This window comes from Watersipora subatra, chromosome 8 (genome assembly GCF_963576615.1).
Source record: "Watersipora subatra chromosome 8, tzWatSuba1.1, whole genome shotgun sequence".
Classification (NCBI taxonomy): Eukaryota; Metazoa; Bryozoa; class Gymnolaemata; order Cheilostomatida; family Watersiporidae; genus Watersipora; species Watersipora subatra.
This window is the reverse complement of record NC_088715.1, coordinates 5279652-5301437: the sequence shown is the minus strand read 5'-3', so window position 1 is coordinate 5301437 and position 21786 is coordinate 5279652. Positions and strand designations below refer to the sequence as shown.

Below are 21786 nucleotides of genomic sequence, written 5' to 3'. Positions count from 1 at the left end.
TTGGCTCAAATTTGTGCATTTTTTCAATAAAACATCTGCATTGGTCAGAAGCCATGTAATCTTTTTTGTACAGAGTGGCTGTGCATTGCGTTTGGTTAGATTTTCAATAGACAAAAAAGTAGCCTTTATGAAACTGTGTAGTCCTTTCTTTGTTCTTGTGTTCATGGAGAAGTACAAGGTGTAATCTTTACTATTTCTAGGTAGCCTCGGCACCTCGGAAGCGGCAGAAAAAAGCTGCTGTCAGCGGAGAGCCTGGTGTTAAAAAGAGGCCTGGCAGGCCAAGAGGTAGTAGATCTTCTGCAACACCCAAGGATGAAACCTATGCCATAAATAACGAATCTACTACTATAGTACTTCCTCGTACCCATATGGTAGTATTTCTATACTGCTACTAGAGTACTTTCTCTTACTCTGATGGTAGTATTTCTAATCTACTACTAGAGTACTTCCTCGTACCCATATGGTAGTATTTCTAAACTACTACTAGAGTACTTCCTCTTATCCTGATGGTAGTATTTCTATACTACTACTTTAGTACTTCCTCTTATTCTGATGGTAGTATTTATATACTACTACTACTAGAGTACTTCCTCTTATTCTGATGGTAGTATTTATATACTACTACTAGAGTACTTCCTCTTATTCTGATGGTAGTATTTCTATACTACTACTAGAGTACTTCTTCTTATTCTGATGGTAGTATTTATATACTACTACTAGAGTACTTCTTCTTATTCTGGTGGTAGTATTTCTATACTACTACTAGAGTACTTCTTCTTATTCTGGTGGTAGTATTTCTATACTACTACTAGAGTACTTCTTCTTATTCTGATGGTAGTATTTCTATACTACTACTAGAATACTTCTCACTCTGATGGTAGTATTTCTATACTACTACTAGAGTACTTCTTCTTATTCTGATGGTAGTATTTCTATACTACTACTAGAGTACTTCCTCTTATTCTGATGGTAGTATTTCTAATCTACTACTAGAATACTTCCTTTTACTCTGATGGTAGTATTTCTAATCTACTACTAGAGTACTTCTTCTTATTCTGATGGTAGTATTTCTATACTACTACTAGAGTACTTCCTCTTATTCTGATGGTAGTATTTGTAATCTACTACTAGAATACTTCCTTGTACTCTGATGGTAGTATTTCTAATCTACTACTAGAGTACTTCTTCTTATTCTGATGGTAGTATTTCTATACTACTACTAGAGTACTTCTCACTCTGATGGTAGTATTTCTATACTGCTACTAGAGTACTTCCTCTTATTCTGATGGTAGTCTTTCTATACTACTAGAGTACTTCCTCTTATTCTGATGGTAGTATTTCTATCCTACTACTACTAGAGTACTTCTTCTTATTCTGATGGTAGTATTTCTATACTATTACTAGAGAACTTCCTCTTATTCTGATGGTAGTATTTCTAATCTACTACTAGAATACTTCCTTTTACTCTGATGGTAGTATTTCTAATCTACTACTAGAGTACTTCTCACTCTGATGGTAGTATTTCTATACTACTACTAGAGTACTTCCTCTTACTCTGATGGTAGTATTTATATACTACTACTAGAGTACTTCCTCTTACTCTGATGGTAGTATTTCTATACTACTACTAGAGTACTTCCTCTTATTCTGATGGTAGTATTTCTATCCTACTACTACTAGAGTACTTCTTCTTATTCTGATGGTAGTATTTCTATACTATTACTAGAGAACTTCCTCTTATTCTGATGGTAGTATTTCTAATCTACTACTAGAATACTTCCTTTTACTCTGATGGTAGTATTTCTATACTACTACTAGAGTACTTCCTCTTACTCTGATGGTAGTATTTATATACTACTACTAGAGTACTTCCTCTTATTCTGATGGTAGTCTTTCTATACTACTAGAGTACTTCCTCTTATTCTGATGGTAGTATTTCTATCCTACTACTACTAGAGTACTTCTTCTTATTCTGATGGTAGTATTTCTATACTATTACTAGAGAACTTCCTCTTATTCTGATGGTAGTATTTCTAATCTACTACTAGAATACTTCCTTTTACTCTGATGGTAGTATTTCTAATCTACTACTAGAGTACTTCTCACTCTGATGGTAGTATTTCTATACTACTACTAGAGTACTTCCTCTTACTCTGATGGTAGTATTTATATACTACTACTAGAGTACTTCCTCTTACTCTGATGGTAGTATTTCTATACTACTACTAGAGTACTTCCTCTTATTCTGATGGTAGTATTTCTAATCTACTACTAGAGTACTTCCTCTTACTCTGGTGGTAGTATTTCTAATCCACTACTAGAGTAATTCCTTATACTCTGATGATAGTATTTCTATACTACTACTAGAGTACTTCCTCTTATTCTGATGGTAGTATTTCTATACTACTACTAGAGTACTTCTCACTCTGATGGTAGTATTTCTATACTGCTACTAGAGTACTTCCTCTTATTCTGATGGTAGTCTTTCTATACTACTAGAGTACTTCCTCTTATTCTGATGGTAGTATTTCTATACTACTACTAGAGTACTTCCTCTTACTCTGATGGTAGTATTTATATACTACTACTACTAGAGTACTTTTTCTTATTCCGATGGTAGTATTTCTATACTACTACTAGAGTACTTCCTCTTACTCTGATGGTAGTATTTATATACTATTACTACTAGAGTACTTTTTCTTATTCTGATGGTAGTATTTCTATACTACTACTAGAGTACTTCCTCTTACTCTGATGGTAGTATTTCTATACCACTACTAGAGTACTTCCTCTTATTCTGATGGTAGTATTTCTAATCTACTACTAGAGTACTTCCTCTTATTCTGATGGTAGTATTTCTATACTACTACTAGAGTACTTCCTCTTATTCTGATGGTAGTCTTTCTAATCTACTAATAGAGTACTTCCTCTCATTCTGATGGTAGTATTTATATACTACTACTACTAGAGTGCTTTTTTTTATTCCGATGGTAGTATTTCTATACTACTACTAGAGTACTTCCTTTTATTCTGATGGTAGTATTTCTAATCTACTACTAGAGTACTTCCTTTTATTCTGATGGTAGTATTTCTATACTACTACTACTAGACTACTTCTTCTTATTCTGATGGTAGTATTTCTATACTACTACTAGAGTACTTCCTCTTATTCTGATGGTAGTATTTCTAATCTACTACTAGAATACTTTCTTTTACTCTGATGGTAGTATTTCTAATCTACTACTAGAGTACTTCTTCTTATTCTGATGGTAGTATTTCTATACTACTACTAGAGTACTTCCTCTTATTCTGATGGTAGTATTTCTAATCTACTACTAGAATACTTCCTTTTACTCTGATGGTAGTATTTCTAATCTACTACTAGAGTACTTCCTCTTACTTTGATGGTAGTATTTCTATACTACTACTAGAGTACTTCCTCTTATTCTGATGGTAGTATTTCTATACTACTACTAGAGTACTTCCTCTTATTCTGATGGTAGTATTTCTATACTACTTCTAGAGTACTTCTCACTCTGATGGTAGTATTTCTATACTACTGCTAGAGTACTTCTTCTTACTTTTAAAATGATTTAAAAAAGAACATTCTTTCAGGAGGCATTAAACTGTGTATATCTTATATTTGCATAATGTTCTAGGTTTCACACAAAGCCTCATATGCATCAATTAATATTAGCTTTGGCATCTTTGGTTTTTGTAGGTTACTAGACGGTCTAAGAAGTTTGCATCGGCTGACACATCGACTGTTTCTTTGGTAACATGACTTCCCTCTCATTTTGAATTGGCGCATTACAGCATTTGAACCTGAAGATGAGCTCAACTTTTGCATATTGTAAAATCAGTTCTCTTGACTTTTAGGTTCCATCACCTCATAAGGCTGTGAACAGACATCGAAAATCTGTGAATAATATCCGTAGTTGGAGATCAATGAATAATGATGAGTTTTTATCTGATACATCCATGCGTACTTCTATGCATTCTCCAGAAATGCCTATCGACCATTCACAGCAAAACTCTGAAATGGCTAACGAGATGAACCTCGCTGTAGCTCTTTCACCCCTATCTGCCAATAAAAGTTTAGAACTTCAAAAAATGTTTAACAATAATAAGCCAATAGAGAACAATATTGGGCGTAATAGCAGTTCCCCGATTAGTAAGTACTTTAACAACGCGATCTCTAGTAAATTTCCCAGAGGTCGGAATTATGCCAGAAAGAGCTGTAAGTCCATAAAGAATATTAATCTTTGAACTTTTAGAGGCAAAGAAAAAGGTAAACGAAAGTTCACTCCATCTCACTCGCTGTCAAAAAAAGCTGCCTTAAAGTATAGAAAAGCTTAATAAACAAAAGGAGAGGCAACTTGATCATTTGATTACAATATTCTCAAGTTTACAGACAACAGTCTAGTAAAAAAGAATTTTGGACTCTGTATAACAAGTCAAAAAGGTGGTGGGCGGGGCCGAAAACGCAAACTACATTTTAAATCGAAGTGTAGGGTCACTGAAGATTCTCACGAGATGTTGTCTCCAAATCAATACCCTTATGCAGATCCAAGCGAGTTCTCTATTAGATGTTAGTCGTGTTCCTATCGTAGACATAGAAAAGCTTCCTCCTCAGAGCTCAAGTCACAAGAGTTCTATGATTTCTCAGGAAGCCATAGAATATGACAGTTTGAGGACAGAGGATGCCTGTTTTGGCAATGAAGACCAAATGAGTTCAACAGATTCGGTTACTGTGGAAACCTATGATACTAGTCCTATAGCGGTCGACCTAGGTACTAACAGTGAATCATTTGCAGGTACACCTTCAGCTGATGTTAAAAAAGGAATCATTCCATTGGGAACTTTCCTGCAGGTACATGCAGTTGTCCAAGTGTTACACTGCTGTTAGTCAATGAAGTTGCTTTTCAATTTTGTGATACACGCGAGCCTTTTTATGCAGACTGCCCTTGTTTTCAAATTTTATAAAGAAATGTCTGTGATACATAGAAAGTAGGCAACATGGAAACAGGTTTAGCCTTCATTCTTGAAGAAAGTGTCAGAGTGGCAGTCTGCTCAATTTGTCATATTAATTGCTGGACAGACAAATTGGTAACAATTTTCTTGTGGAACGGTTTAAGATAATTTGGAGAGCTTGTCCTCAGGCGCTAGCACAAATCTATAGCAAACTTTAATCTGTCTTGTTATCACTAAGCTGCCCCCTCTACTAACCAAAAAACTGTTCATCTATCTCATAGATGAACACAATTTAATTGTACTTCTATCAACCGTATTTAAATCACACAATAGCTGTGCATACATAATCTCTCATTTGTAACCAGTTTGGAAATATTAAACTACCCAATTTCTTCAAATTTGGCTGTATGAGCTTGCATGAGGTATGGCTTAGACCGAAATAAAATTTCATAGTCGGTATCATTTAAAATACATCAATCTATGAATGACGGGCAGATAAGTGATTGGTGGTTGGCACAAAAATTAATTAATTCAAAGCTTGGTGTTTCAATTTAAAAGCATTCTTGGCTTAAAGCCCACATGATTTTCCCTCAATCAGTTGTGTTTAAACATGTTTCTTAGGACATAAGGGTACCAAGAACTGTGTACTACCGGTATATAGAAATCAAAATTCTCCTGCAACTGTGTAGATTAACGTAAAATTAGCTCATCTCTTGCCTTTTTGCCGTTATATTATATATCAAATGTAATTTTTAAGCTTGCAATACTCACTTCATTCAAGAGCATTTTCATATGTTTCATCTATCTATTTCCCACACAGCTGGTGCAAAGGGTCTGTCAGAAGATACAGAAGGTGTCATGCCAGGGCAGGTGCTTGATGGCGGCACAGTGGAACAGGCTAATGCTGATCATGGGAATGAACAAGATGTTATCATTCGTTCCGAAGATGCAGAACTTTTTGGAGATTCTTTAGAGGTTACCTCGCTTGACTTTACTAAACTCGAGCCATCAGTTGGTCCAAAAGATGTGGAAGTTTCTATGAACGAGGCTGAACTCAGTGAGTAGGAAAAGCTTTTCAAACGGATTATATAAATTGCGAAAGCTGCTAATATCGTGCTCGCTAATAATTTGTTTAGCCAGTTAGAAGTGTTTCGTCGACGATTTTGGTGTGCATGTACAGCTCTGCCAATTCTGCGAATTCAGACTAAATTATTCTGTGTTTTTCTGTTCATTTCGTGATTTCTGTCAGAATTGATGGAAAAATCTGCACATGTCGCAATACCTTTGGACCACAGAATATCTTTGTTGCTTTACCGCGGTGTAAAATGCTCCTATATTAAGCTTGGCTGTGAGTGTTTATATATCCTACGAGGTTGGCACACGCCCTTATTCACGTACGGCTGGTACGAGCCTTCATGTAATGCACGGTTGGCACACACCCTCGTGTAATGCACGGTTGGTACATGACTATATGTTACCTATGGTTCTTAAAGGTTGACTTGCAACAAAATTCACATTACAGTTATTTGGTATCAAAAGATTCACCATGTCTTTCTCTGTTGTGTTGTAGGTGCCGAACATGTGGAAATGTGATTACAAGCTCTTAAAAGCTCAAAAACGAACAGCCGCTGTAGATTGGAATCTGTTTATTTTTCTGACGTAGTCATTACAGTTTGGTTATTGTCTTGTCACGTGATGTTCTCACGTGAGTTGAAAGGCCCATAAAAAGCTCAATATAAAACTTATCGTAGCACTAGTTTATGATAAGCACTTCGGGTTTTACCGAAGACCCCGTATCAAATATAGATGCTCTCTACTTTACAGTTTTGTTTCGGCTTGATCTAATCGTCAAGTCGTAATCTGATCATGTGACCCAATACTTCGCAAATAATTTTTGCAGCATTTTTTGATTATCACAGGTGACCAACAGGCTCGTCTTGATTATCAGACAATGATATGTACTCCTGCGAGGTAAGGTTAAAAAATTAAATGATATTTTACGGTAAGTTATAAGCTATCACTGCTAAAAGTGACAGCATTACAATGGCGATGATATAGACGCGTAAGAACAATAGACATGGTTTTATTGAATGCGTGAAGTATATTTGTGAAAATATTTCGACGAATAAGGTTGCATGAAAGTGTAAACAGAAACCATCTCCTACAAATACGTCACATTTAAGCCGTTTTGCAAAGAGAATCCAAACTACGGCGGTCTCGTGTGACTGCGATTAATTGTTCGTTTTTTGTAATCACATTCCCACATATTTGGCACCTACAACACAACAGAGTAAGACATGGTGAATCTTTTGATATCAAATAACTGTAATGTGAATTTTGTTGCAAGTCAACCTTTAACTTTACATCTATCACAGTTGTTTAGGTGCATTTGGTTAGGATTGTTGAAGGCTGACTGATTCTCTATTTTTAGCTTAGCTGTCTGGATGTAGCCCAGCTTTGTTGGCTTTTTTGTTCGTCATGTTTTCACTAGTTTTTCTCCTAAACTCACATTTGCTAATTCATTGTTATGTAATTGCTGTTGGGAAGCTCCAGAGGTAAATGTTTGAGATATATCAGGCGAAGACTGACATATTTCTAGAAATATTGAAGTTGACCTATTGCTGGTGCAAAATAGTTAATCATGTAGTTTTCACATACCGTACATCATTTGAAAGATTTTCTTATATTGATAAAAAGTTGAATAAATCCATTTGTATGCTCTATGTTTAACGTGCGGTGAGTAAAGGTCATGTATAACACATCCCATTTGATCACAGTATGACAGGACGATGATCGATGTAACCCTCAATGTATGTGAGCTCACCTCCATTTGTTCATTTCTCAGGCCCGCCCGTTGCTCATATGGACGACTTCAGTGGACTCAGCAGAGTTAAGGGAAAGCAGCTGTTTTCAGCTGATGTCTCGCTGCCATCAACTCAATGTCGACCTAAAGCAGGCCTTCCCAGTAACTCGGTATCACCCAGTGTTTCAGTTTCACTCACATCGCCAAACGCTTGGAAGTTAGCAGAAGATATGAGAACACCTCATCGCAAGGGCACACACAAGGCTTATGTGCCAAGTCCTTTCACACCAATGGATGACTTTGGAACTCTCACTGATGATCAACTCAAGGTCGATAACAGCTAATTCTATCATCTGATTGGTCGATAACTCACTTTGATGTTCATAGTTAAATATGAATTTACATAAAATTTTAGTAGATTTTATCAGAAAGTATCGATATTTTTTATCGTTAGCGATTGTTTTTGTTTGAGGTGATCTGACTGCCAGGATGTTTCACGTGTAAAATCGACCCAACTTTATCGTGGTTAAAATGCTCATATCAAGTGAAAGTGTGATTATGATGTCTATATTTGCAAGGAGACCGACAGAGTAAAGACATGTAATGTTGCAACTCGGATGCAGTAGCAGGTATCAACTAAAGCATCGAACGCAACTAATAACATGATTTCACTCGAACATTTTTGAGCATTTTAATCGCAATCAAGTTTTGTCAATTTTATTTTGAACTATCCTGTCAGACCTCCTGAGTTATCATCTCTTGTAACTTATAACTCTTATAACTGACCCTTTATTTAAGGTCTGGCTACACTCACCAACTAGAGATATAACTGACTCCTTATTTAAGGTCTGCCTACACTCACCAACTAGAGGTATAACTAACCCCTTATTTAAGGTCTGGCTACACTCACCAACTAGATGTATAACTGGCCCCGTATATAAGGTCTGGCTACACTAACCATTTAGAGGAATAACTGACCCCTTATTTAAGGTCTGGCTACACTCACCAACTAGATGTATAACTGACCCCTTATTTAAGGTCTGGTTACACTCACCAACTAGATGTATAACTGACCCCTTATTTAAGGTCTGGCTACACTCACCAACTAGAGCTATAACTGACTGCTTATTTAAGGTCTGGTTACACTCACCAACTAGAGGTATAACTGACCCCTTATTTAAGGTCTGGCTACACTCACCAACTAGAGCTATAACTGACCCCTTATTTAAGGTCTGGCTACACTCACCAACTAAAAGTATAACTGACCCCTTATTTAATGTCTGGCTACACTCACCAACTAGAGGTATAACTCACTCTTTATTTAAGCTCTGGCTACACTCACCAACTAGATGTATAACTGACCCCTTATTTAAGGTCTGTTACACTCACCAACTAGAGGTATAACTGACCCCTTATTTAAGGTCTGGCTACACTCACCAACTAAAAGTATAACTGACCCCTTATTTAATGTCTGGCTACACTCACCAACTAGAGGTATAACTCACTCTTTATTTAAGCTCTGGCTACACTCACCAACTAGAGGTATAACTGACCCCTTATTTAAGGTCTGTTACACTCACCAACTAGAGGTATAACTGACCCCTTATTTAAGGTCTGGCTACACTCACCAACCAGAGCTCTAACTGACCCCTTATTTATGGTCTGGCTACACTCACCAACTAGAGGTATAACTGACTCCTTATTTAAGGTCTGGCTACACTCACCAACTAGAGCTATAACTGACTGCTTATTTAAGGTCTGGCTACACTCACCAACTAGAGGTATAAGTGACCCCTTATTTAAGGTCTGGCTACACTTACCAACTAGAGGTATAACTGACTCCTTAATTAAGGTCTGGCTACACTCACCAACTAGAGCTATAACTGACCCCTTATTTAAGGTCTGGCTACACTCACCAACTAGAGGTATAACTGACCCCTTGTTTAAGGTCTGGCTACACTCACCAACTAGATGTATAACTGACCCCTTATTTAAGGTCTGGCTACACTCACCAACTATAGGTATAGCTCACCCTTTATTTAAGGTCTGGTTACACTCACCAACTAGAGGTATAACTGACCCCTTATTTAAGGTCTGCCTACACTCACCAACCAGAGCTCTAACTGACCCCTTATTTAAAGTCTGGCTACACTCACCAACTAGAGCTATAACTGACCCCTTATTTAAGGTCTGGCTACACTCACCAACTAAAGGTATAACTGACCACTTATTTAAGGTCTGGCTACACTCACCAACTAGAGGTATAACTGATGCTCCCCGAAGCTACTATTCCTCATGCCGCATTGATAAATTGCTTTGAGAATTGGTCTCAGTCGGGTCAAGGCCACATCTTGCTTGCTTGATATTTGGTTACCATTATTGAAGTAATGTCTCCACATTTATCATTCATGAGGAGAATCACTAGTTTGTGATATTAGTGACGTTGATACAGCTATGAGTATCGCTATTCTTGCCTATAGCAAAACTGCTTAACCGATTTAATTACATGTATATAAAAACTATAGGAAATATTTCATAAGTGGTTGCAATTCACATGATCGATCATTACGTTTCAGTTACAAGTGAAAACATTTTTGCTCATATGTAAAATAAAATATGTCTTTTGTCTAAAGATTTTTGTTATGTGGGTTAAGACAGTGCTGGGCAAGCTGCCCTCAATATCTGCACTTTTAACAGGCTCTCTGTGGTTTCCTGTTCTGTTCATTCTGGTAATCTTGTGAGACGTAACTTGGGTTCCTGATGGAATAACGTCTGTATCTAATATGAGGTAGCTAATTCACATGTACACTCATTAGTTTGAGTCCCGCAATGTCCTCTCTTGAGCTACAAGTTCTCTCAGTCTTAACTATCCACCTGATGCCTTAGAATTCAACTGATTTTACAACCCAGTCATAAAGACAAGCCTGTTTCAATATAGGACCTGCATGAACTTGTCCAATAGGTGCCACCAACCAAAAGTATCCTTAATGTCCAAGTATCCAAATATACTTCAGCAGACTCTTTATTTAGGAGCACTTGTTTTTTGGAGTTGTCTGCTAGTTTTATAGTAGTTTCCATCAGTGCAGTGTTGCTTTAACTTATCATAATCTGGTGTGTCACTTTCTGGAAGTGGTTGGTATAATATTAATGCTAACCCAGCTAGGAAAAGATACAGAAATGACTGTAGATCAGTGAGCTGATCAGTGTAACTTAGCCACTCACTTGTTTGTCGCTAGAGCTATCCTTATTTCCTATATACTTGTAGAAAATGTCTGATAATTTTATTAACGCCTTTGTAAACACATTACAGTGGACCCTAACCGTACAATTTCAAGTTGTTCCAGTGTTGGCATTGTAAGGTGAACATTTCGTATAGAGGGGTATAGAAACCTACATGTATAGTAATTCAAACACTCCCTGGTAAAATCATCAAAGCTTTATCTACATGCTGTACATATTAAAAGTTAGTAACAAAATAATATGTTAACCTTAGTAACTATAGTTACCTACAGTAACTTTAGTGTATTTAGTGGTTATGATCTGCAATAAAATGTAACGCTACAATGTAATATATGCAGTATGTACCGTAAGGAGTTCTTACTTTCGAGGCAGATGTATAACACAAACATTGAATTCAAGGAATTCAGCTTACTAAACACATTAAAGATAAATTTTAGTACGTATTTTTAACTATTTTTGTTAACTTCAATTTTTTTCATCAATAAAATTTAATCACCCACATGTTTCCGATTTCATTATCACAAATAACGCTGAACCGAGCGAGATCGAGCTTCGTATTTCTTTCATTTGTTGTTAAAGGGATTTCGGCGTATAGCATATCGGCATGTTTGTTATTCCGACGTAATCCGCCTACCGACTGCCAAATTTGTATTTCGAAAGAAGTTTTTTGATGTTTTTGCATGGTTTGATGTTTTAATGATCTCGCATGGTGAAAGATAATTTGCAAGAAAAAAAGAAGGAAAAATCAGTGTGTTCTACACCGCAGGGGGAAAAAATCATATAACAGGGTCATCGTAACCCGAGGGTGCACTGTAGCTGAAATAGAATGTTAGTTCTCATAGTTTGTTCAGATATAAATAAATGTTCATCAACTTGCTAACATCACTCTATTATTCTGTTAATACTGAGATGTAATACACAAGTTAGTAAAACTAGTACTAATCACAAAGATACAAATTAATCACTTTTACAGGTGTATAGATGTTACATGATAACAAGTGACAATTCACTGCATAATGACGTGTGATTATGTGACTGGATTTGTTTCTTTACAGGCAGTAATTAAGTCAGATGATTTTACCTGTCGATATTTGACATCATCAATCTTCTCTGATGCCACAGTAACAACGAGTCCTGTCTCATATCTTTATTCACAAGGTGGTGTTGGCCTCCAAGTACTCTCAGCTCTCTCAGGTAGGAATTCTGCAGACTCTAAAATCTTCTTGGTATTTTATAAACGATTGTAAGGTCAAGGACAAGAGTCTGTCATTCAGAGCTGATTTAGTATTAGTAAATTAAACTGATATTTTGTTAATCTATAATTTATTATTTGTGAAATAGGTACATGTATTTATGTATGTTTCAGTGTTGGTGCTGTTTCAGGTATTGCTGGTACCAGACAGACACCAGCATCATCATCTCTCTATTTATGAAGAAGCTCAGAGCCGATGCTTTCCACTACAGTTACAGATCAGACGGTTGGTTATAGCCTTGGTAACTCTTATCTATGTGGGGTGGTAGCATGAGACTTGCTGCTGATAATTAGCCTTGGCTCTCTAGTTGGTCATACATGGTGAGATTGAAATAAAGGAAACGGCATCTCCACCTCTATTAAAGGACTCGGTTTTAAAATACTTGTTGAAGTGAGGTACATGAAGCTGGTGAAGAACACTATATATATGTTACTAGTATTCTGTGATAAGACTAGTACCTCAGGGTTAATAATAGTATAACAGTACTAGTACCTGGGGGTTAATAATAGTATAACAGTACTAGTCCCTTAGGGCTACTAATAGTATAACAGTACCAGTACCTCAGGGTTAATAATAGTATAACAGTACTAGTACCTCAGGGTTAACAATAATATAACAGTACTAGTGCCTCAGAGTTAATAATAGTATAACAGTACTAGTACCTCAGGGTTAATAATAGTATAACAGCACTAATACCTCTGGGTTAATAGTAGTATAACAGGACTAGTACCTCAGAGTTAATAATAGTATAGCAGTACTAGTACCTCAGGGTTAATAATAGTATAACAGCACTAGTACCTCAGGGTTAATAACAGTACTAATACCTCAGGGTAATAATATTATAACAGGACTAGTACCACAGGATTAATAATAGTATAAAAGTACTCGTACCTCAGGGTGAATAATAGTATAACAGTAATAGTACCTCAGGGTTAATAACAATATAACAGTACTAGTACCTCAGGGTTAATAATAGTATAACAGTACTAATACGTCAGGGTTAATAATAGTATAACAACACTAATACCTCAAGGTTAATATTATTATAACAGTACTAGTACCTCAGAGTTAATAATAGTATAACAGTACTAATACCTCAGGGTTAATAATAGTATAGCAGTACTAGTACCTCAGGATTAATAATAGTATAACAGTACTAGAACCTCAAAGTTTATAATGGTATAACAGGACTAGTACCTCAGGGTTAAATAATAGTATAACAGTACTAGTACCTCAGGGTTAATAATAGTATAACAGTGCTAGTACCTCAGGATTAATAATAGTATAACAGCACTAGTACATCAAGGTTAATAATAGTATAACAGTACTAGTACTTCAGGGTTGATAATAGTATAACAGTACTAGTACCTCAGCGTTAATACTAGTATAACAGTACTAGTACCTCAGGGTTAGTAATAGTATAACAGTACTAGTACTTCAGGGTTAATAATAGTATAACTGTACTAGTACCTCAGGATTAATAATAGTATAACAGTACTAGTACCTTAGGGTTAATAATAGTATAACAGGACCAGTACCTCAGGGTTAATAATAGTAAAACAGTACTAGTACCTCAGGGTTAAATAATAGTATAACAGTACTAGTACCTCAGGGTTAATAATAGTATAACAGTACTAGTACCTCAGGGTTAATAATAGTAAAACAGTACTAGTACCTCAGGGTTAAATAATAGTATAACAGTACTAGTACCTCAGGGTTAATAATAGTGTAACAGTACTAGTACCTTAGGGTTAATAATAGTATAACAGTACTAGTATCTCAGAGTAAATAACAGAACTAATACCTCAGGGTTAATAATATTATAATAGGACTAGTACCTCAGGGGTAATAATAGTATAACAGTACTAGTACCTCAGGGATAATAACAGTATAACAGTACTAGTACCTCATGGTTAATAATAGTATAACAGTGCTAGTACCTCAGGATTAATAATAGTATAACAGCACTAGTACATCAAGGTTAATAATAGTATAACAGTACTAGTACCTCAGGGTTGATAATAGTATAACAGTACTAGTACCTCAGGGTTGATAATAGTATAACAGTACTAGTACCTCAGCGTTAATACTAGTATAACAGTACTAGTACCTCAGGGTTAATAATAGTATAACAGTACTAGTACTTCAGGGTTAATAATAGTATAACTGTACTAGTACCTCAGGATTAATAATAGTATAACAGTACTAGTACCTTAGGGTTAATAATAGTATAACAGGACCAGTACCTCAGGGTTAATAATAGTAAAACAGTACTAGTACCTCAGGGTTAAATAATAGTATAACAGTACTAGTACCTCAGGGTTAATAATAGTATAACAGTACTAGTACCTCAGGGTTAATAATAGTATAACAGTACTAGTACCTCAGGGTTGATAATAATATAACAGTACTAGTACCTCAGGGTTAATAATAGTATAACAGTACCAGTACCTCAGGGTTAATAATAGTATAACAGTACTAGTACCTCAGGGTTAATAATAGTATAACAGGACTAGTACCTCAGGATTAATAATAGTATAACAGTACTAGTACCTCAGGGTTCATAATAGTATAATAGTACTAGTACCTCAGGGTTAATAATAGTATAACAGTACTAGTACCTCAGGGTTAATAATAGTATAACAGTACTAGTACCTCAGGGTTAATAATAGTATAACAGGACTAGTACCTCAGGATTAATAATAGTATAACAGTACTAGTACTTCAGGGTTAATAATAGTATAACAGCACTAATACCTCAGGGTTAATAATAGTATAACAATACTAGTGCCTTAGGGTTAGTAACAGTATAACACTACTAGTATGTCAAGGTTAATAATAGTATAACAGTACAAGTACCTCAGGATTAATAATAGTATAACAGTACTAGTACCTCACGGTTAATAATAGTATAACAGGACTAGTACCACAGGGTTAATAATAGTGTAACAGTACTAGTACCTTAGGGTTAATAATAGTATAACAGTACTAGTATCTCAGGGTAAATAACAGAACTAATACCTCAGGGTTAATAATATTATAACAGGACTAGTACCTCAGGGGTAATAATAGTATAACAGTACTAGTACCTCAGGGATAATAACAGTATAACAGTACTAGTACCTCATGGTTAATAATTGTATAACAGTACTAGTACTTCATGGTTAATAATAGTATAACAGTACTAGTACCTCAGGATTAATAATAGTATAACAGTATTAGTACCTCAGGGTTAATAATAGTATAACAGTACTTGTACCTCAGGGTTAATAATAGTATAACAGTACTAGTACCTCAGGATTAATAATAGTATTACAGTACTAGTACTTCAAGATTAATAATAGTATAACAGTACTAGTACCTCAAGATTAATAATAGTATAACAGTACTAGTACCTCAGGGCTAATCATAAACTATTCTTATAGCTAGTAGTATTCTCCTGACAGCTGATAAGTCAAATGGTCAGTAGATACTGTACACTGATGCTGTTATTGTACAGGTGGAGATAAAACTGTAGAAAGTAGAGGTGATTAGTTGGAACGCTCTTTAGACTGACTCAGAGCTGGATAAGTTAAAAACCTTCAGTGTCGAACCAGGTTAGTATCCTGACTTATGTTTGTAGATATCCTTTATTTTATGCTGAGTACTGAATGGTTGTACCTTTACTGCTAGTAGGGCTGTCCTTCATCCAAGGTCATATGTCTGTTTGTCTGGTCATATTTAAGAATTAGTCAAAATTAGTATATCATAAATCTTCTATTTGAGCGTCATAGCGATGCGTTTTCCACTCTTCCTCGCTAGTGGTGTTATGTTAGAGGTGGCAGTCAAATAAAGTGGAGGTCTATTAGAGGTGGTGTTCAATTAATGGGCGCTGTATTTTTCTACCCTTCCTGTGTAGTGTCATTTTATTAAAGGTGACATTCAAATAAAGGTGAGCTCAAATAGAGGCCTTATTTAGTTGTGAAGTAAGGATTAAGAGCTCAGTTTTATTACAGTTATAAGTGATTAGACCACTAGGTTAAAGTAAATTAACTGTCTTTATAAAAGCCCTACCAAACATGGCTGCCTTTATATCAGTATGTATGGAAAATACCTTCATCAAGCTTGTCTTTTGTGTCAGGAGAACATGTCAGCCAGAATAATTTACTAACATGCTTTTAAAAACATGAAAATCAAAACTTCTGTGTCCTTCACCTACCATTTTGTTGTGGATAGAATTATTATGATAAACACATTAAATGCAGCAGAGAGCATTGCATGCATTAGATGCATTAAAAAAGCATTAAATGCATACATAGAGTGATTGGCTCTAAGGCTAAACTGTTTACATTTACCTCAGGCTATATCAAAAAATTCTGCTTTTTCTGGTCTTAAACATTATGGTAACATTTAAATGGTAACTGTTTCTAAAGGCACACATAGTTATTCAGGGACAGCGTTAGTAGACACAAAGTCATTGCTGTCAAACATATCATTTATTTGCAGCTACTATTGACAGTACCAAGTGAGACAAGCTGGCTGTAGAAGCTGTAGAATGGTTGTTTATCCTTGGCGTTGGCGGTCTAGACGAGGTTAAACAAGGACTTCTGGGAGCGGAAAGATGGTAATCAGAGCTGGTAGGTCTTGTATAGTTGGCTTCTTCTTGTTTTACTCGGATTACATGTTAAAGTTTAAAGATTACATCAGGTCGAAATAAAATGAAAAACTATGTCATTATACGGAAAAAGCAAAATTTAAATTGTTAAAAACTAAAGGTGTGCTGCTCTGTATGTGGTATATGATAACTCCAAATTCTACAACAATGAAAAGAGGCAGCCAGCAGTGGACAGTTGAGAAAAGGTGGCAAAAATTATAAACGCACGCTAAATTCAAAACACACATAATAAATTAAAAATAAAAAAGCAGAAAAGTTGAATATTCTTTACTTCTTTGCTTTTTTTTCAAACAAATGAAACAAAAGGTCCAAAGTATGGCCCTTGCGGCCTTTTGTATTTATAAACATCTTTTATAAATTGAAGTAATATTTCTACAAAAATATCTTTCATGACTTGGTAATTACGCATGTAGAGGTTCCACTGTATACAGAAGTTGACCTTTTGAATTTGGCTAGTCTCATGTTACCAAGATGTTTACACTAGTAAGACATATTACCGTAGTACATAGTATTACCTGTATTATCCGTAGAAGCTTTTAGTACCTGATATCTAGTATCTACTAGCAGATAGTAGTACCATCATGTGATAATGTGCTTCCTGTCTTATGTAGGACAACATGGGATGTTAATTATACTCTCTGTGTGTGTGCACTGGAGTAGTTATTTTTACTACACTGCATTGTGGGATGCATGGTGATGTTGTGAGTGTGATACCAGTGAGTTGTCCTCCCTATCAAAGTATAGAACTGAGCCTACGTGTATATGTGTCATTACAGCAACAATCAGGAGGTACGAGGTACGAGGAGTGCAACTCGCTGTGTGTGCACTGGAGTAGTTATTGTTACTACACTGCATTGTGGGATATATGGTGATGTTGTGAGTGGAATACCAGTGAGTCGTCCTCTCTGTCGGAGTATGGAACTGAGCCTATGTGTATCTGTAATTACAGCAACAATCAGGAGGTACAGTTCTCAGGACCAACTGGGGAGATATTGGTAAAAAGGATGTTGAGGTGAAACCACCAGATGGTATGGAGTTCAAGAAGTGAGACTAGCTTATCAAGAGGTCACCAAAACAGGAGTAGCTCTCATAACCACAATCTATATATATTTACCTATATGAATATTGCTCATCAGCAGGTCTGCAACTCTGGCTTTGTTGTATATAAAGTGTTTTTCTGGTTTATGCATAGAGAATAACAAGATTATTATGGACGTGTATAACAGCACTGATGCTCTAACATGTACATGTGATGAACTATACTCTATAACTTTTATAATAAATTCAATATGACTGTCCAATAAGATTGCATGAATGATGATGTGCAACCAATCGTAATACAGAAAATATATTGCATCAACCAATCATGAAGCAGTAAATGTTATGAAGAGTTTTCAGCTGTTTTATATAAGAATAAGTACATTCCTACATATAGATGAAGGCTGATCACTTTACCAGAATATGAGACATTTATATAGAGGGTAATGTATATGATTTCACTAGGACTTTTATATATACGCTTGTTTGTCTAGTGATTACAGCTGACACCTCTGGTTTTTCCACTATTACCTAATAGGTTTTCCCAACTAGTATGGCTCATTCAAATGTTAACAATAATTATGTATAGAAGGTACTAGAAACCAGTTTATTCCATAAAGGACAGAGTGTTACCAAAGTGAAAAAGGTGAATGAATTACAAGGTTGTTGTAGATAAGTACATGTAGTTGATAAATTCAAGTTAGTTTTATGTTAGTAAACTAAGATTATGAGTTGTCTGTCCTCACATTTTTAATTGGTCATTCTTAGTGTTATGAGTTATTTGTCCTTGCTCTATAAGTTATCTCTCTTCTCAGTAAAGTTTATTTGTCCTCACAATATGAATTATTGCTCCCAGCAATTGAGTCTGTAACTGTCTTAGCATCATGAGTTGTCTGTCCTCACATTATGAGTTATCTACCCATTAATAAAGTGTGCAGGACAATCAGTAGTTTGATTTATATAGCAATTGTAGCATTTCTGAACCAGATGTGCTCCAATGTACAACCGTCACAAGTTACCTCTTCAGCTGTTCAACATATTACAACACATACATAATACAATAGTCACTCTATAACAATACATTATTCCACTCTCTCACTTTAATCCTTTTGGCCAATAAACTCTGCAATAATATTAGGGGTGGTCGCTACAACCTGCCCTATTCCCAACGTGTTTGGTTTCCATCAGTCATCTGTCTTCTCCATGTTCACCCAACCACTTCTCTTTCTTTGACTAATTTAAAGTCCCTTCAAACTTTCCAAACACTCTGGTAAAAGTACACTAAACTCTGTCCTCCAGCTTCGGTCTGGTCAGTACAATACAATAGTTTATTCAGTTGACTGCATAACTCATAGACCTATTAACTATAGGTAATAGTTAATCGGTCTATGGTATAACCTCTCGATCCAGTAGATTTATTTCTAAAGCCAGAAGCATTTTAAACCAAGCATATCCTTTCGCCTCCGTTTTGAATAACATCACCAAGTAACGACGAGCCGTTATTTCTAGGAATGTTAGTTTAGTTATAGTGGAACAAGAAGACATTTTACTCTGTACAGAGGGTTTACACAGTGAGAGATTAACAAGAGAAAAAGAACAGGCTATGAGACATAATTCTAGGGATGTGATCGCTACATGAGAGTCAACAATATGATTCTTAGAGAGAGAGTTCTTGTGTGAGAATATAAGGAGGTTTATTACAGTAGAATAGTAAGAAGGTGATGTGAATATATGAGAAGTCTAGTTACCATATAAACATTTATTAGTACATGTCATTATACTAGAGCTATCTTCAATCCTATTTGTATTGCATCCTACATCTAGCTAATTTATAATATATTTTGTGGTATCTTCGTGAGTAGCTCTATGAAACTATTTGATCAATCTATGACTCAGGCTGCTATTTAAAAACCATATTTACTGTATAAGTATGTGTCTGATTATAACTGAAAGGTTCTGTTATGTGTCAGTCAGGTCAGAATTGCAGATAAAACAGGATTCAGATCTTAAATTCATCATATGTACATCCATGATAGTTTGAGTTTGATGACTTATAATAAATTGACTTAAAATGACTTGATGATAATTGTGAGTTGAGGTGAGATTGAGTAACATAGACCTTGAACCTCAGAGAAGGACAGACCCCTCATGTGACCGTCCCAAACAGAGATAAAGTCTATTAGCTCTACTCAGCTGTATTTCATATACATGTATATACATAGAAGGTATCACTGGAGTAACAATAATAACAATTTAGTGCTCAAAGTTTGATACTGACTCGAGATGTTTATTATTTGCTGCCCAGAGGTTGTATGTCAGCATAAACAAGTCTGGTCTAACGAGTTTTCTGTTTATATCAAATATGCCTGTACGCTATCACATGTCACTTCTGTCTGTATGCCTGAAACAGACAGAAGTGACACATGTTTACATGTACATAATACTGTTTCTCATGGCTAATTTTGTGCCTGGCTCAAGAATGTTTACCTTAGCTGATATGGCTTATAAACCCTGAAATTTTCTCTTTATAATATTTGACTAACTCCTGACGTATATAATAACCATCTGATAACAATCATTCATACCTTCCCATCATGCAATTTATATACATGGTGATGAAGTTTATGCTATTTCATAATTAGACTGTTTTCATAGTTAAAATAAGATGGAGTCAGCTAGTGGTATGTATTTTATAATATTTAATAAGATGTTTAGTTAAACTGCATCTAAATCCAGTTAATTTAAAGTAACATTTTTCTCTTTTATAATAATATGTTTAATTAAGTTAGAGCCCATATTGTACATATAAAGAAAACACTAGTGTGTGTGTGTCTGTATTGAGAGTAGTCTGATGCGTATGGCTGAGAAAAGGATGATCTATGTAGGTAATTGATAGTAGTCATAATACAACTGAAAATTTACACTACAACGCATCAACTGGGGGTTAAAAGGTTGTCATGATAGATACAAAAAAAGCATATTTTACATGACAGCAATACTGTAGCAGATGCTTTTCCAATATTACCATTAGTAGGATTTGTCTTCCTTGTATATGTTATTCACCATGCGATTTGCTGTAACCTGCTTGTACTGGGTTGCACAATGCGAATGGTAGAATAAAATATATATTATGTTTAAATCCACATAGTTAAATCGGCTGCGTAATCACCGTTTTCACATTATGTCACACTGGAAAGGGAAATTATTCTGAGAATATACCAGAGTGTGTCTCGAGTAATGATGAGGTGAACTGATGAGCATGTAAAGGCATGTCTGAGTGAAAAACGGAGCCATTTGTAGACAAAATTACCAGGTGATTAGATTGTAAGGATATCCAATGGACGTGTCTGGTGAAGTTCTGTTCTCCAAGAAGTGGAAAATTTGATTGAATTTTTAAAATATTATTCAATATGGCATAGCGAATCTGTAGGTGAGAAGGATACCCTGGTAGGGGTTGTCAGCGGCATCCGAAGAGCTGTGTGTTAGAATCAGTGAGTGACAGTGAGAGAGTGAGAGTCAGAAAGAGAGACTCAGAGATTAAGAATCAGAGAGTCAAAATCAGAGAGCGAAAATTAGGGAGTGAGAGTCGGAGAGTGAGAGCCAGTGAATGAGAGTGAGAGTCAGGGAGTGAGAGTCAAAGAGTCAGGGTCAGGAAGTGAGAGTCAGAAAGTGAGAGTCAGGGAGTGACAATCAGACAGTGAGAATCAGAGAGTGAGAGGGAAAGTCAGAGAGTGAGAGCATTTTCACTTCTAATTTCTCTGATGGATGAATGTAAAATAACTGTTGTTTCTTATCCCAGGGCTGATACTCTGAAAAAAAAACAC

General features: G+C 35.7%; 2 protein-coding genes and 1 long non-coding RNA gene across 3 annotated transcripts in view; all 3 read left to right on the top strand.

Annotated features, from left to right (window-relative positions):
* Positions 1-21786, top strand: part of LOC137402128 (uncharacterized) — a 579585-nt gene that overhangs the window by 183810 nt on the left and 373989 nt on the right. The gene's annotated exons all lie outside the window — the stretch shown is intronic.
* LOC137402153 (uncharacterized) lies at positions 289-4083 on the top strand. The gene is made up of 3 exons (XR_010979477.1): positions 289-371; positions 3722-3775; positions 3880-4083. It is a non-coding gene; the product is annotated as an uncharacterized lncRNA (long non-coding RNA).
* LOC137402135 (uncharacterized) lies at positions 4739-15871 on the top strand. Its single transcript, XM_068088604.1, has 6 exons — positions 4739-4873; positions 5795-6031; positions 7820-8106; positions 12073-12211; positions 12401-12495; positions 15770-15871. The coding sequence occupies exons 2-5, from the start codon at positions 5833-5835 to the stop codon at positions 12448-12450; spliced, it is 675 nt and encodes a 224-aa protein (XP_067944705.1). The 5' UTR covers positions 4739-4873; positions 5795-5832; the 3' UTR covers positions 12451-12495; positions 15770-15871.

Excerpts from the sequence above, each read along its gene's own strand:
- LOC137402135 (XM_068088604.1), top strand. The coding sequence starts at position 5,833 with ATGCCAGGGCAGGTGCTTGATGGCGGCACAGTGGAACAGGCTAATGCT. Across the intron at positions 6,032-7,819 it reads TATGAACGAGGCTGAACTCA|GCCCGCCCGTTGCTCATATG; the intron begins GTGAGTAGGAAA and ends TTCATTTCTCAG. Across the intron at positions 12,212-12,400 it reads AGTACTCTCAGCTCTCTCAG|GTATTGCTGGTACCAGACAG; the intron begins GTAGGAATTCTG and ends GTGCTGTTTCAG.